Source organism: Rhinopithecus bieti, unplaced genomic scaffold (assembly GCF_001698545.2).
Source record: "Rhinopithecus bieti isolate Rb0 unplaced genomic scaffold, ASM169854v2 scaffold_5750, whole genome shotgun sequence".
NCBI lineage: Eukaryota > Metazoa > Chordata > Mammalia > Primates > Cercopithecidae > Rhinopithecus > Rhinopithecus bieti.
Genome location: NW_016805082.1, coordinates 510,685 through 523,301, shown reverse-complemented (window position 1 = coordinate 523,301; position 12,617 = coordinate 510,685). Strand labels below are relative to the sequence as shown.

General features: G+C 47.1%; 1 protein-coding gene across 4 annotated transcripts in view; it reads left to right on the top strand.

The window, feature by feature from the left end:
* Positions 1–12,163, top strand: part of APLP2 (amyloid beta precursor like protein 2) — a 38,174-nt gene extending 26,011 nt beyond the window's left edge. For 2 of the 4 annotated variants that reach the window (XM_017871174.1, XM_017871172.1), the window contains 7 exons: positions 460–559; positions 2,385–2,537; positions 4,023–4,058; positions 7,327–7,412; positions 8,428–8,502; positions 9,273–9,428; positions 10,712–12,163. In XM_017871174.1, coding sequence (XP_017726663.1) covers positions 460–559; positions 2,385–2,537; positions 4,023–4,058; positions 7,327–7,412; positions 8,428–8,502; positions 9,273–9,428; positions 10,712–10,813 — 708 coding nt within the window. In that variant the 3' untranslated portion in view covers positions 10,814–12,163. The remainder of the gene's footprint in view (positions 1–459; positions 560–2,384; positions 2,538–4,022; positions 4,059–7,326; positions 7,413–8,427; positions 8,503–9,272; positions 9,429–10,711) is intronic. The other 2 variants (XM_017871175.1, XM_017871173.1) reach the window with 1 other exon arrangement.
* Positions 12,164–12,617: the final 454 nt, after the last annotated feature.

Sequence of the window (12,617 nt, the reverse complement as noted above, 5' to 3'; positions counted from 1 at the left end):
TGGAGTGCAGTAGCACAGTCATAGCTCACTGTAGCCTAAACCTCCTGGGCTCCAGTGATCCTCCAGCCTTAGCCTCCCAAGTAGCTGTGACTACAGGCACACAGTACTATGCCTGGCTAATTTTTGCATTTTTGGTAGAGGCAGGGTTTCATCATGTTGGCCAGGCTGGTCTCAAACTCCTTGGCTCAAGTGATCCTCCTGTGTCACCCTCCCAAAGTGCTAGAATGACAGGTGTGAGCCACCACGCCCAGGCTGAACACGTTCTTATACTTTAGCAGTCAGTAAATATGGCGTGAGGGGTAATACATTTCCCCTGACCAGTTGCTTTGCTAGACTCTGTAGAGAATATACTTTGTAAAGTGGTTTTTCCAGAAGTTGTGTCGATGTTCCAGCTGCAGGTTCCCTCCTGGCCTAGTTGTTTTCAGTCACAACACCTCTGCACCCTAACTCTGCTTCCAGGTGATGACACATCTCCACGTGATTGAAGAAAGAAGGAACCAAAGCCTCTCTCTGCTCTACAAAGTACCTTATGTAGCCCAAGAAATTCAAGAGGAAATTGGTGGGTACCAGCTGTTTGTGTCAAGGTCATGTGGGACTTGTTGCAGAGGCTCAGGAGTGAAAGCTAGGCAAGAGTAGAGAGACACGAGCAAGCAAGGCGTGTGAAGTGGGGCATTAGCACACCCTGGCTTCAGAAGCCTGGAATCCACTGGAGCTTCCATGGCAAGGTGAAGGAGGAACCAAGGACAGATGCACTGGCTGTGAGCCATGGAGCCTTGGGTTTCACTGACCTTCACTCCGTTAGCGGAAGAATATCTGGGGTATGAAATTGCAAGAGACTAGGAGATTTCCTGTTACCATTTTCCTCCTTAATTCTGATTATTCCAGGCACCTGATTTTATATAATTCTCACCTCCTCTTCCTCTCCCAGTCTTTATCTTCTTCATTTATTCAACAGGTTTTATTATGTCTGCTGTGTGTCGCAGAATAAAATGGTCCACAAGCAGATAGTACCTGCTGGAGTTCATGTGACGATAGGAGAAAAACAGTAAAACAAAATAAATGTCAGGTGGTGATAAGTGCTGTGCAGAGTTAAAACTCGGGCAGAGTGGTAGAGAGCGGCTGCTGGGGGCAGCTGGCTCTGGGGATGGTGGCCTGAGATCCGAATGGTAAGATCACAGTGGGAGAGCACGTTGGTAGCAGAGTGAGCGGCAGCTACAAAGGCCCCAGGTGGAAGTCAGGCATCACATTTAAGTAGATCAGTGTGGCTACAACATGGCAAAGGGGATGCGGCCAAAGGATGCAGGGACCAGATCAGGAAGAAATGTCAGCAAAATCAAGGAGTTTGGTTTTTATTTTAGGATAATGGGAAGCCGTTAGAGGATTTTCAGCTAGGGAAGGACTAGATCTGGATTATGAATTTTTAAAAGCTCACTTGGCTGCTTTGTGTAGAGTCGATTAAAATTAGAAACCAGCCAGGAAGCGATTATAGAAATCCAGGAGAGTGCTGTTGGGAGTGTGCACTGAAGGGGTGATGGGGTAGGAGAAGGAGTGCCCCAGGGACAGCTGGGGACGGTCTCTAGGATGTGTTCTGAGGGGAGTGTGTGGGGCTGCGCCCAGGGCTGCGTGTGCGGTTGGGGGAGCGGCATCAAGAATTGCACTTAGGGTTCCACTGTGGGCAGCTCGGGGATGGTGGCACCATGGCCAACTGAGCTGGAGAAGGAAATCCGGAGCTCTCTTGATACATGTTAAGATAGAAATTTCTGTTGGATGTTATGTGGAGATCTAAGTAGGATTTAGGTGCGGCAGAGGTCAGACGGTAGGTCCAGAATTCAGGCCTGGGAGTCATGGTATGTGGTCAGTATTGAAAACTGGCGTCGGGGAGAAGTAGGTCAGAGGGTGTGAAGCGGTAGTTGTAGTTACGTGGGGTGGATACGTCTAGAGATGGGATGGACAGCGTGAGGACTGTAGTTAGTAATACTGTACTATGTACTAAAAATTTGTCGAGAGTAGATTTGGGGTATTCTTATTTTTTAAAAAAGTAACTCTGAAAGGTGATGTGTGTGTTTGCTTGACTACAGAAATCATTTCACGGTGTATATGTATATCAAATCATTGTATACCTTAAATATGTACAGTTTTTAAAATCCCCAAAATCTGTGGTGTTGTGGATACCACTTAACTGGAGTGTGGAGGTGGAGGCAGGGGTGCATGGGACGACGCCCTAGGGTCCCTGGTGCTGGGGCTCTGTGGTGCCACAGAATCAGGGAAGGTGTTTCAGGCAGGAGCTGGGAGCCACAGTGGGTCTTGGAGCTCTAGAGCATCCTGCGCCTGGACACCAGGCCCTTCTGAAGCCTGCTCTCTGTCCCCTGCCCTGTCTTCATCAGATGAGCTCCTTCAGGAGCAGCGTGCAGACGTGGACCAGTTCACTGCCTCCATCTCAGAGACCCCTGTGGACGTCCGGGTGAGCTCTGAGGAGAGTGAGGAGATCCCGCCGTTCCACCCCTTCCACCCCTTCCCAGCCTTACCTGAGAATGAAGGTGTGTATGGGCGACGGTGCCACTTCTGGGCAGCAGGGGGAGGACAAAATGAGAGAATTGAAGTCAATGTTTTGAAAACCAAGTTGAGTTGGGAGATGGTGTTCCTGTGAGAGTCAGGGGAAGGGAGACCGGATTCATTGAACACCTACTGTGTGCAAGGAGCCTGCTAGATGCTTTCAAATCATTGGTGTCAATGTCACCATGAAGTTAAGACTAATTCTCCTGTTTCAAGATGGGTGGCTTCAAACCCCCACTTCTTCCAACTTGTGCACTTCTTACATGTGGGAGGCACTTGGCAGTTGAAACAGCACCTTCCTGTTAGGCTGTTACCTTTGCCCAGCTGTCTTGGGAGGTAGGTGCTGGAGAGGCTGAGGAGGTGACAGGGCTGGTGCAGGGTCATATCTCTGACATGAGGTGGGGTAAGAAGCTGTTCCTCTGGCTCCTAGGCAGACGTTCTTCCCTCTTCCCTTGCTGGTTCTCAGTGTCTAAGAGGATCTCTAAAAGCTGTGAGCCTGCTCCAGAAATAAACAAGTTGCTGAGCCCAGTGCCCTGAGAGTAGTCCCCCTCGTCAGTTCTGTTTGTTGCTGTTGCTGCTGATAGGGTAATGTTAAGAATGGCCCACAGCTATGCCATAGTCCTTGTTACATGCCTGCGTTAGCTAAGCATCTCAGCGGCTGCTCTCCATCCTCACAGTAACCCTCGCAGGTGGATAGTCGAGTGTCCCCAAGTGGGGATTCTGAGGTGTAAAGAGGTTAAGTAACTTGCCCAAGGTCATGGAGCTTGTAAGTGGAGAGTCAGGAGTTGAACCCAAGCCAATCTGGTCCTGCAGTCACAGACCTGACGGGATATAGCACTGGAACAGAGGCCTCAGGAAGGCATCAGATTGGGAGTAGGGGGATGGAGGTACATCCATGTTAGCCTTCAGACCTTAACGGAAATGCCTTCTAAACTAATTATCCCAGAGCAGTTGCCTCTTCAGAAATAAAACAGGATCTGAGGAAGTGGCAGATAGATGAAGAGGCACCGTGCCATTCCCAAATCTCCGTGGGTTTGTTGCGTGGCCATGCTTAGAAAACTTCTTTTGTGCTTATTGGGGGTCAGGGCAGCTTGTATATACCTGAACTAGGACCTTATCTCCCTGTCAGCAAACCATAACCAACACTGACTTCAATTTTCGCTTTTTTCTAAGAAAAATATTTATGTGGGCTAAGCTAAATAGTGCAGGCATCTCCCAAAGTTTCCCTAAAAAGGCCCAAGACAGACCTGCTTTTTTTCTCTCTTATCAAGGATACCCTCCAGTGATTTGCTGTGGCTTCTACTACTGGTTTGTTTGTGGGATAGTTCAGGCATGGTGTTTTAAGGAGAAGTACTTTTGTTCACTTTATAGAGAAATTCTAAGATAGAAATTTTAAAAGAAGCCATTTTCTTTCTTAATCTCCTTTTGTGCTATTTTATTTTGTTTTTTATTGTTTTCCTTTCTGCTAGACACTCAGCCGGAGTTGTACCACCCAATGAAAAAAGGTTGGTTTGTCCAAGATGTTCCCTTTAAGACTTTCATTCCTCTCCACTCCCCAGTGTGTCCAAAGCTTCATGTTCTGTTTCATGCCATCACCTGGCTTTCCCCACCTCATTTCTTCCGGCGCGGCTGTGGGTGGAGTCAGAGCAGCCCCACCTCCATGTTGCTAACAAGCTGACCTGACTCCAGCACTCCGAGGCCAGTCTCTGTGGCATTGGTTACCGCGTGGTCATGCTAAGCTTTCCCTCTGGGATGTCAGAGAATGCACAGCAGCCAAAATAGATTTCATGACTCTTTTAATCTGGGTAGATTTTTAGAAGTATTTCCAACTTAGGTTGGTTGTGAACTGCTGTATCTGTGTACATATGCCTTATTTACAGTAAGGTGGAGAGTCTCTCTTTTCCCTCTTTTTCTCTGCAATTCCCATTTACGTCTTTTCTTTTTGGCTCTCCTTGCCTTTTGTCTGTGCCAGCTGTCTCATGTCCCCTGAGTTGTAGCCTTCCTCAGAACATCAGAAGCCGATGGATCAGGCCGGGCGCGGTGGCTCAAGCCTGTAATTCCAGCACTTTGGGAGGCCGAAACGGGTGGATCACGAGGTCAGGAGATCGAGACCATCCTGGCTAACACGGTGAAACCCCGTCTCTACTAAAAAATACAAAATCTAGCCGGGCGAGGTGGCGGGCGCCTGTAGTCCCAGCTACTCGGGAGGCTGAGGCAGGAGAATGGCGGGAACCCGGGAGGCGGAGCTTGCAGTGAGCTGAGATCCGGCCACTGCATTGCACTCCCGCCCGGGCGACAGAGCAAGACTCCGTCTCAAAAAAAAAAAAAAAGAAGCCGATGGATCAAACACGTGGAGACAGTCCAGCTCACTGTACTGAGTCTCCAGTTTTCGAAAACAGTTCACGCTCCGTAAAGCACTATGGGGAATGCTTTGCATACTTGATCTTAGTCCACTGGACGTCCCTGTAGGATGGGTAGTGTTTTTAGCTTTATTTTCTATATTACATAATTGAAGAAGTTTCTGTGATGACATAAGTGCTCTAAGAAGTGGAGGAACCAGGATTTGAACCCAGTTCTCTGTCCTCCAAGCCCATGTGATTTTATTACCTAAGCTGTTGGTGTCACGGGATCCCCCAGGTGGGTGGGCGGCCCAGTCATTGCGAATCATTTCAGCATTTCTTGTTCATAATGTGTTGTATGAGCCCGCCCTTGGCTTTGGCAGACTTCTTATGGATGGGCCAAATGGTGTTGCCTGGCTAAGAAGCTGGTGTTCTGCTTTACGCCACAGGTTGTTCTCAGAACACAAAAGTGTGATTTGAATCTTCTGAAAATGACCTACGCATAGATGCTTTATTTTATTCTACTTGGATATGCCTATTCTTGGGGATGAATGTGCCGACATTCCTTTCAACAGCATAACTGAGATGTTGAGAAAGATGAGTTTTCTAGAAGTTTAACCGGCTTTTGCCTTTATACTTAACTGTTGGGACAATTTAAACACTAACTTTGGTGTCTTGAAGTCACTTGTTTATCTTGGCTCACTGCAACCTCCTCCTCTGGGGCTCAAGCAGTCTTCCTACCTCAGCCTCCCAAGTAGGTGGGGTGACAGGTGCATGCCACCACCCTCAGCTAGTTTTTTTGTTTGTTTGTTTTTGTATTTTTAGTAGAGATGGGGTTTTGCCATGTTGTCCAGGTTGGTCTCCAACTCCTGGACTCAAGCGATCCACCCGCCTTGGCCTCCCAAAATGCTGGGATTATAGGCATGAGCCACTGTGTCCAGCGACAGTAAGCCTTTAGTTGGCTTAGTGCCACATTGCTTTTTGAATAAAATCCTGCCCATGTGACCTTTAAAATTCTGCGAGAGAGCAACATGGAAGGAGCTCAGAATTATGATTGATTGGGCTTGGTCATAAGCATCCTTGCTGAGGCAATACCCTTCCAGATCCCTCTTTCTCAAATAGTTGGAGTGCAGTATTGCTATTTCATGGGCATTTTGAGACAAAAGCTGGCTCTGATTTAACTAGAATCAAGTCGTGGACATCTTTAAAGTTGAAGCTTTAGAAAAATTGCATCATTTTTGATTGCATTGTGTTAGCTAGCCTCCAAGTTCAGCAACTGGGGAAGCTGTTACAAATTGCTGTGTGTTAAGAACAAGTCTAGTTGTGAGGCAGAAGCTCTGCTGTGGCTGTGCCTTGTGCCATTACCTGCCTTTGACGAGCCCAGGGACAGCAGTGTTTTGCGTGTCCTCATGTTGAAATCTCACTTGCAGGTAGTTACCTTAGAATGCCAGGTATACTGTCAGGTTGATCTAGTTATAAAAGGCTCATATCACAGACATTTATGTTGAACTGTATGTTATTCTGATAGCTAGAAATCACATGCTTTGGAACTAAAAATAGAGGACCGCCTCTCACGTTCCCTCCCTGGGTCTGTGCTGCACCGTCGTGCTGCGTATTTGGATACTGTCCTTCGGAGCACCACACATGAGTGATGTTGCTCAGGCAGTGTCTGACCTTGGCAAGAAGAGAGTTGCTATTCTTGCTGCTCCGTTTAGAGAAAGGTGTGCTTTCCATGCTGATATTAGAATTCTCCCTATAGATGGAATGCTTCCTTCCTGTTTATCTTCTAATAGCCACTTAGGATATGAGCATCTAGGATCCCGGCACTGAGAGGGATTCAGCGTGATGGGAGATGCAAGAAGAAATCCATAATGACAAACTGTGATTATAAATGCCATCACCTGGGAATCTCCCCAGGACCAACTGAAACTCTAAGGAAAAATAAGAGTTTAGGTTGGGGAGGGGATTTGAGGCAGAATGAATTCCCTGTGGCTTTACCTACTATGTCCAAGGCAAATGTGCAGGTTGTTGTTAGGATGGGTGCTGTGGCAGCCGGGTGTGGGTAGCAGGTACTCAGTCATTTCTCCTATAATGGTGGTGTGTGTTTCCCATGCTAGGATGCCTCTGGGCTCCACTTCTGTGTATCTTACAATAAACATTTTCTCTGAAGGCTTGCATTTCATTTTCCCAAGTTGGAGACAAGTAAGCACTCCCTCCTCCTCCATTATACCCATCAGTCTCTGCAAATGCCTGTCTCATTCATCTTCAGAGAGCACAGGGCACCCTCAGACATGTGAACGCGGTGGCAGATGAGTTGCGGGGGGAGGTGCGTGGGAGGGGCTCACTGGCCCTCAGGAGGGAGTTTGCTGCTTCTGTGCCATGGGTGTGAGATGGGCCGTCCTTGGGAACTCAGCCGTGATCTCTCTCCACACAGGATCTGGAGTGGGAGAGCAGGATGGGGGACTGATCGGTGCCGAAGAGAAAGTGATTAACAGTAAGAATAAAGTGGATGAAAACATGGTGAGCCGGTTCTTTCTTCTGCCCAACATGCTTTACTTTTGAGACTCATTAGAGTGAGTGACCTGATGTCAGATGCTTCCAGGTGCACGTCTGTTCATTTTCCACACGGTAGAAGGTTGGAGGGCTCCAACGACTCCCACAGACTGGCCGTGGTGTTTAGCATCTGGGTATGAAAAGGATTAAAGAGCCCTTCTCAGCAGTAGCTCATCTCTTGCTATAGAGTAGGAAAATAATTTACGACTAAAGATAAGAATAACCTGTTAGAGGCCATTTTCAAGTGAGTAGAGTTAATACTTGGATTAGTGTTGGGTTTTGTTCTTACACTGCCTTAGGTTTATACCCCCTTTTATTCACCTAGTGTTTTCTATCATTTATAGTTCTGGATTATCCTCAACTGAGTTTGATAGTTAAATGTGGCTTTTTTTTTTTTTTTTTTTTTGAGAGGGGAGTGTTGCTCTGTCACCCAGGCTGGAGTGCAGTGGCACGATCTCGGCTCACTGCAAGCTCCGCCTTCTGGGTCCACGCCATTCTCCTGCCTCAGCCTCCCAAGTAGCTGGGACTACAGCTGGGCCCGCCACCACGCCAGGCTAATTTTTTGTATTTTTAGTAGAGACGGGGTTTCACCATGTTAGCCAGGATGGTCTCGATCTCCTGACCTCGTGATCCGCCTGCCTTGGCCTCCCAAAATGCTGGGATTACAGGCGTGAGCCACCGCACCAGGCCTAAATGTGGCTTTTTGGCAATGTGTTCTGAAATACGTCTCCACAACGGTTACTTGAAGGAAAACGCATATAGGACCAGCTGCCATAATATAGTCTTCCCTCCATACCTGCCCCTTCATTAGGGCTTTGGGGAGTGGATTTGGAAGGCTGTGACAGAACTGGTTGGTTAATGGGAGTCCCACAGGTACCTGCTTCCTTCCATCAAGCAGCAGGTAGCAGAGGAAGGAGGCAGCAAATACTGAACTCCCCGTTCACCCCGTTGCTCACTGCCGACATTCTCATGGCTGTTTCAGGTCATCGACGAGACTCTGGATGTTAAGGAAATGATTTTCAATGCCGAGAGAGTTGGAGGCCTTGAGGAAGAGCGGGTACGTGCTTAGCTCCAGAACCTAAGGTTTCCTGTCAGTCTTAGATATTTGTCCTCTGGACCTTCTCAGTTCAAGTAGAAAGCAGGAGAGATGCCTGAGTTAATAAGGGTCCCTCATCCCCAGCTTCCCATACTTTTGGATAAGAAAGCTAAAATTAGATGGCAAGTAGTTATAAGCAACAGAGAAATGTGAATAACTCAGGTGATTGTGATACCAGATTTTTCATTCATAAATGTAAAGGTGCATTTACATTTATGTACGTATATTCCCAGCTACTTGGGAATTTGAAACAGGAGGATCTCTTGATCTCAGGACGCTGTAGTGTGCTATGATTGCACTTGTGAATAGCCAATGCACTCCTGCCTAGCCAACAAAGCAAGACCTTTATCTCTTAAAAAAAAAAAAAGTTTGCTAAATTTTATTTTTTTAATATTTATAAATCAAACTGGTATGCTCTCAAATGTTTACTTATGTGTTATAAACTCTAAAATTTTTGACAAGTACCTCATATCACGTTGATTATGTTATCAAGTTCCTATAATAAATAATTTTGAATGTAAAAAAAAAAATTAGAATCTCCATGGAGATTGGGAAGAGTGGGCGTTCTCCGCATACGAGTGGTTCCCTGCAAAGCAGGATCTTGGTGCTACTTTGGGTTTTAGGGGCTCACCCTTCCAGGAGCGTGGCCCTCAGTGAGTTACTTGCCTCACGGCTGCCAGACGGTCACTGAGGTCACTGAGACTTTGTTCCACATCTGCTTTGTTACGTAGGAATCCGTGGGCCCACTGCGGGAGGACTTCAGTCTGAGTAGTAGTGCCCTCATTGGTCTGCTGGTCATCGCAGTGGCCATTGCCACAGTCATCGTCATCAGCCTGGTGATGCTGAGGAAGAGGCAGTATGGTACCATAAGCCACGGGATCGTGGAGGTGAGGAGCTGGGCTGCTGAGGGCCTGCTCTGCACTGTGGGCTGGGTGGGGGCGGGAACCTGTGGAATTAATAAGCATCTTTACTCCTCGAGTACTGGACATGCTGCTGTCATCAGTTCAATTACTCACTGGATTGCTCAGTCATGTGTTTGGAAATCAGCCCCTGCCACAAGGAGCTGTTGCCAAATTTCAACATTAGTTTGGGCTTTGGCTATGAATGTCAGAAAGTCGTGTGAACATTTTATGCTACAGAGGGTGAAAACTCTTTTCTCAGATTATTTCCTTAGTGTTCCTTTTTCCAGGTATGTTTTTTTTTTTTTTTTTAATGGGGGGAGGGAGCAACAGGAAATGTACAAAGTGCTGAAGCAGACTGCTTCTGTTCTGTCTTCTGCTGGTTACTGAACTTCTCTTGCCACTCATTCCTTAGTGAATAGTGGGAATGTCCAGAGTCCCTTGATCCCTAAATATAAATACAGTAAGTACCTTAGTGAGCCCTGGGAAATTAGTGCAGATTCTGGTCTTAGTTATTTGTGTTTTTTTGTTTGTTTTTGGTTTTGGTTTTTTGGAGACAAAGAGTCTTGCTCTGTTGCCCAGGCTGGAGTGCACTGGTGTGATCTCAGCGCACTGCAACCTCTGTCTCCCGGGTTCAAGTGATTCTTGTGCCTCAGCCTCCTGCCTGGCTGAGACTACAGGTGCACGCCACCATGCCCAGCTAGTTTTTGTATTTTTAGTAGAGATAGGATTTCCCCATATTGACCAGGGTGGTCTCAAACTCCTGACTTCAAGTGATCCACCTGCCTCAGCCTCCCAAAGTGCTGGGATTACAAGCATGAGCTACTGTACCTGGCCAGTTATTTGGTTTTATCTCTTGCTGGAGACTGGCCTAGCTGTAGAATTTCAGAGTTGAAAAAGACCAGAGATCACCTGGTCCCACTGTCTGCTTGCTAGCCTACTGCTGAGTGGCTTGCCTTGGCTGGCCCAGGTAGTAAGCAGTGGCGCGGAGCCTTGCTTGTCACCATGGTGCTAGGACATCCAGTTGACTGTCATCTTCCGTGAGGGCTAAGCTTTCAGGGCTCTCGTTTCGAAAGCATTGCCTCTTTGATCCCCTTATTTTCTTTCTCCTGTGTTTTACCACCGGTTCTCATTTGGCCTGTCCTGTGGAAACGGGCTGCTGGCTGCATTTGGTCCTCAGGGGATCGTGCAGCAAATGTGTCAGGTCTCCCAACACCCTGTGCAGGTCTCTTGCCAGACACCACAGTGACCCTCAGGTTTTGTTCTTCCAGGTTGATCCAATGCTCACCCCAGAAGAGCGTCACCTGAACAAGATGCAGAACCATGGCTATGAGAACCCTACCTACAAATACCTGGAGCAGATGCAGATCTAGGTGGCAGGGAGCACGGCAGCCCTGGCGGAGGGGTGCAGGCAGGCCAGAAGATCCCACGATGTCGACTGAGTGCCGACCAGCAGCTGCTGCCAGGGGCTGCGTCCGACATCCCGACCTCCTGGACTGTAGGACTATATAAAGTACTACTGTAGAACTGCAATTTCCATTCTTTTAAATGGGTGAAAATGTTAATATAACAATATATGATATATAAACCTTAAAAGAAAAAAATGATCTATTGCAGATATTTGATGTAGTTTTCTTTTTTAAATTAATCAGACACCCCACTTCGATTGTATCGTCTGACACATGCTGTCAATGTATAATAAATGCGAAATGTCGATTTTCAATAATAGACTTATATGCAGGCTGTCGTTCCAGTTACGTTGTGTAAGCCAACTCTTCAGGCTCATTCACTGTCCTGGCTTTTATTTAAAGAAAAAAAAGGCAGTATTCCCTTTTTAAATGAGCTTTCAGGAAGTTGCTGAGAAATGAGGTGGAATAGGGAACTGTAATGGCCACTGAAGCACGTGAGGATACCCTTGCAAAATGATGTGAAAGGACCAGCAAAATGATGTGAAAGTCCAGTGTTTCCACAGCTGGATGGCTACCTTTGTGTCTCCATAAAAGTCCCGTCACCAAGGACGTTAAAGGCATTTCATTCCAGCGTCTTCTAGAGAGCTTGCTGTATACAGATGAGGGTGTCCACTGCTGCTTTCCTTCAGAATCCAGTGCTTCCACAGAGATTAGCCTGTAGCTTGTATTTGACATTCTTCGCTGTCTGTTATTTACCTGCCGTAGCTTTTTACTGTTCACTTCCCCTTCCAACTGTCCAGATGTGCAGGCCCCTCCTCTCTGGACTTTCTCCAAAGGCACTGACCCTCGGCCTCCACTTTGTCCCCTCACCTCCACCCCTCCTGTCACCGACCCTGTGACGTTCACTCAGAGAAGACCACACCAAGGAGGCGGCCGCTGGCCCAGGAGAGAACACGGGGAGGTTTGTTTGTGTGAAAGGGAAGTAGTCCAGGCTGTCCCTGAAACTGAGTCTGTGGACACTGTGGAGCGCTTTGAACAATTGTGTTTTCTTCACATGAGTCTCTGTAATGCTTGTACAGTTGATGTTGATGCCCACAGCTTCTGCTTCTGCTTTTTCTTTTAAATCTGAAGGTTCTGGTAACCTGTGGTGTATTTTTATTTTTCTGTGACTTTTTTTTTTCCTTTTTCCTCCCCTTTGACCCTATTCATGTCTCTACCCACTATGCACAGATTAAACTTCACCTACAAACTCCTTAATATGATCTGTGGAGAATGTACACATTTTAAACACATCAATAAATCCTTTAACTTCCACCGAGACTGCTTGTTTCTTTGACCACGGCATTGATCTGTGTGATGCTTCTGCCCCCTGCCTCCAGGGGGGTGAGACCTGCCTTCCACGAAGGACCCCAGCTGTACCTCACTGACAGAAATATGTCTTCTCAAGCCTTGACTCTAGGGTTCCGATGCCATTTTGCATTTAGAAAACAAAGTAGAGGGAATGTCTGCATAGAGCATTTGTCTGGCAAAGTTTAGGCTACTGATATTTATTAATATGAGACTTCTTAATGCTACTGGAAAGGAGTAGGGCCTGTGGCTGAATTTTCAGAGAAATGCTTGTAGCTTCCATTTGCTTAAATAACCTGACACAGGGAGGCCCTATCCCCTCAGTGATGGGGGTGTTTGGTTTGTTGCCTTGACAACTGCTTAGAGGGCTTTCTGCCTGGGGCCAGTTTTATCTACTGAGCTAAGATTTTTTTAATGCCCA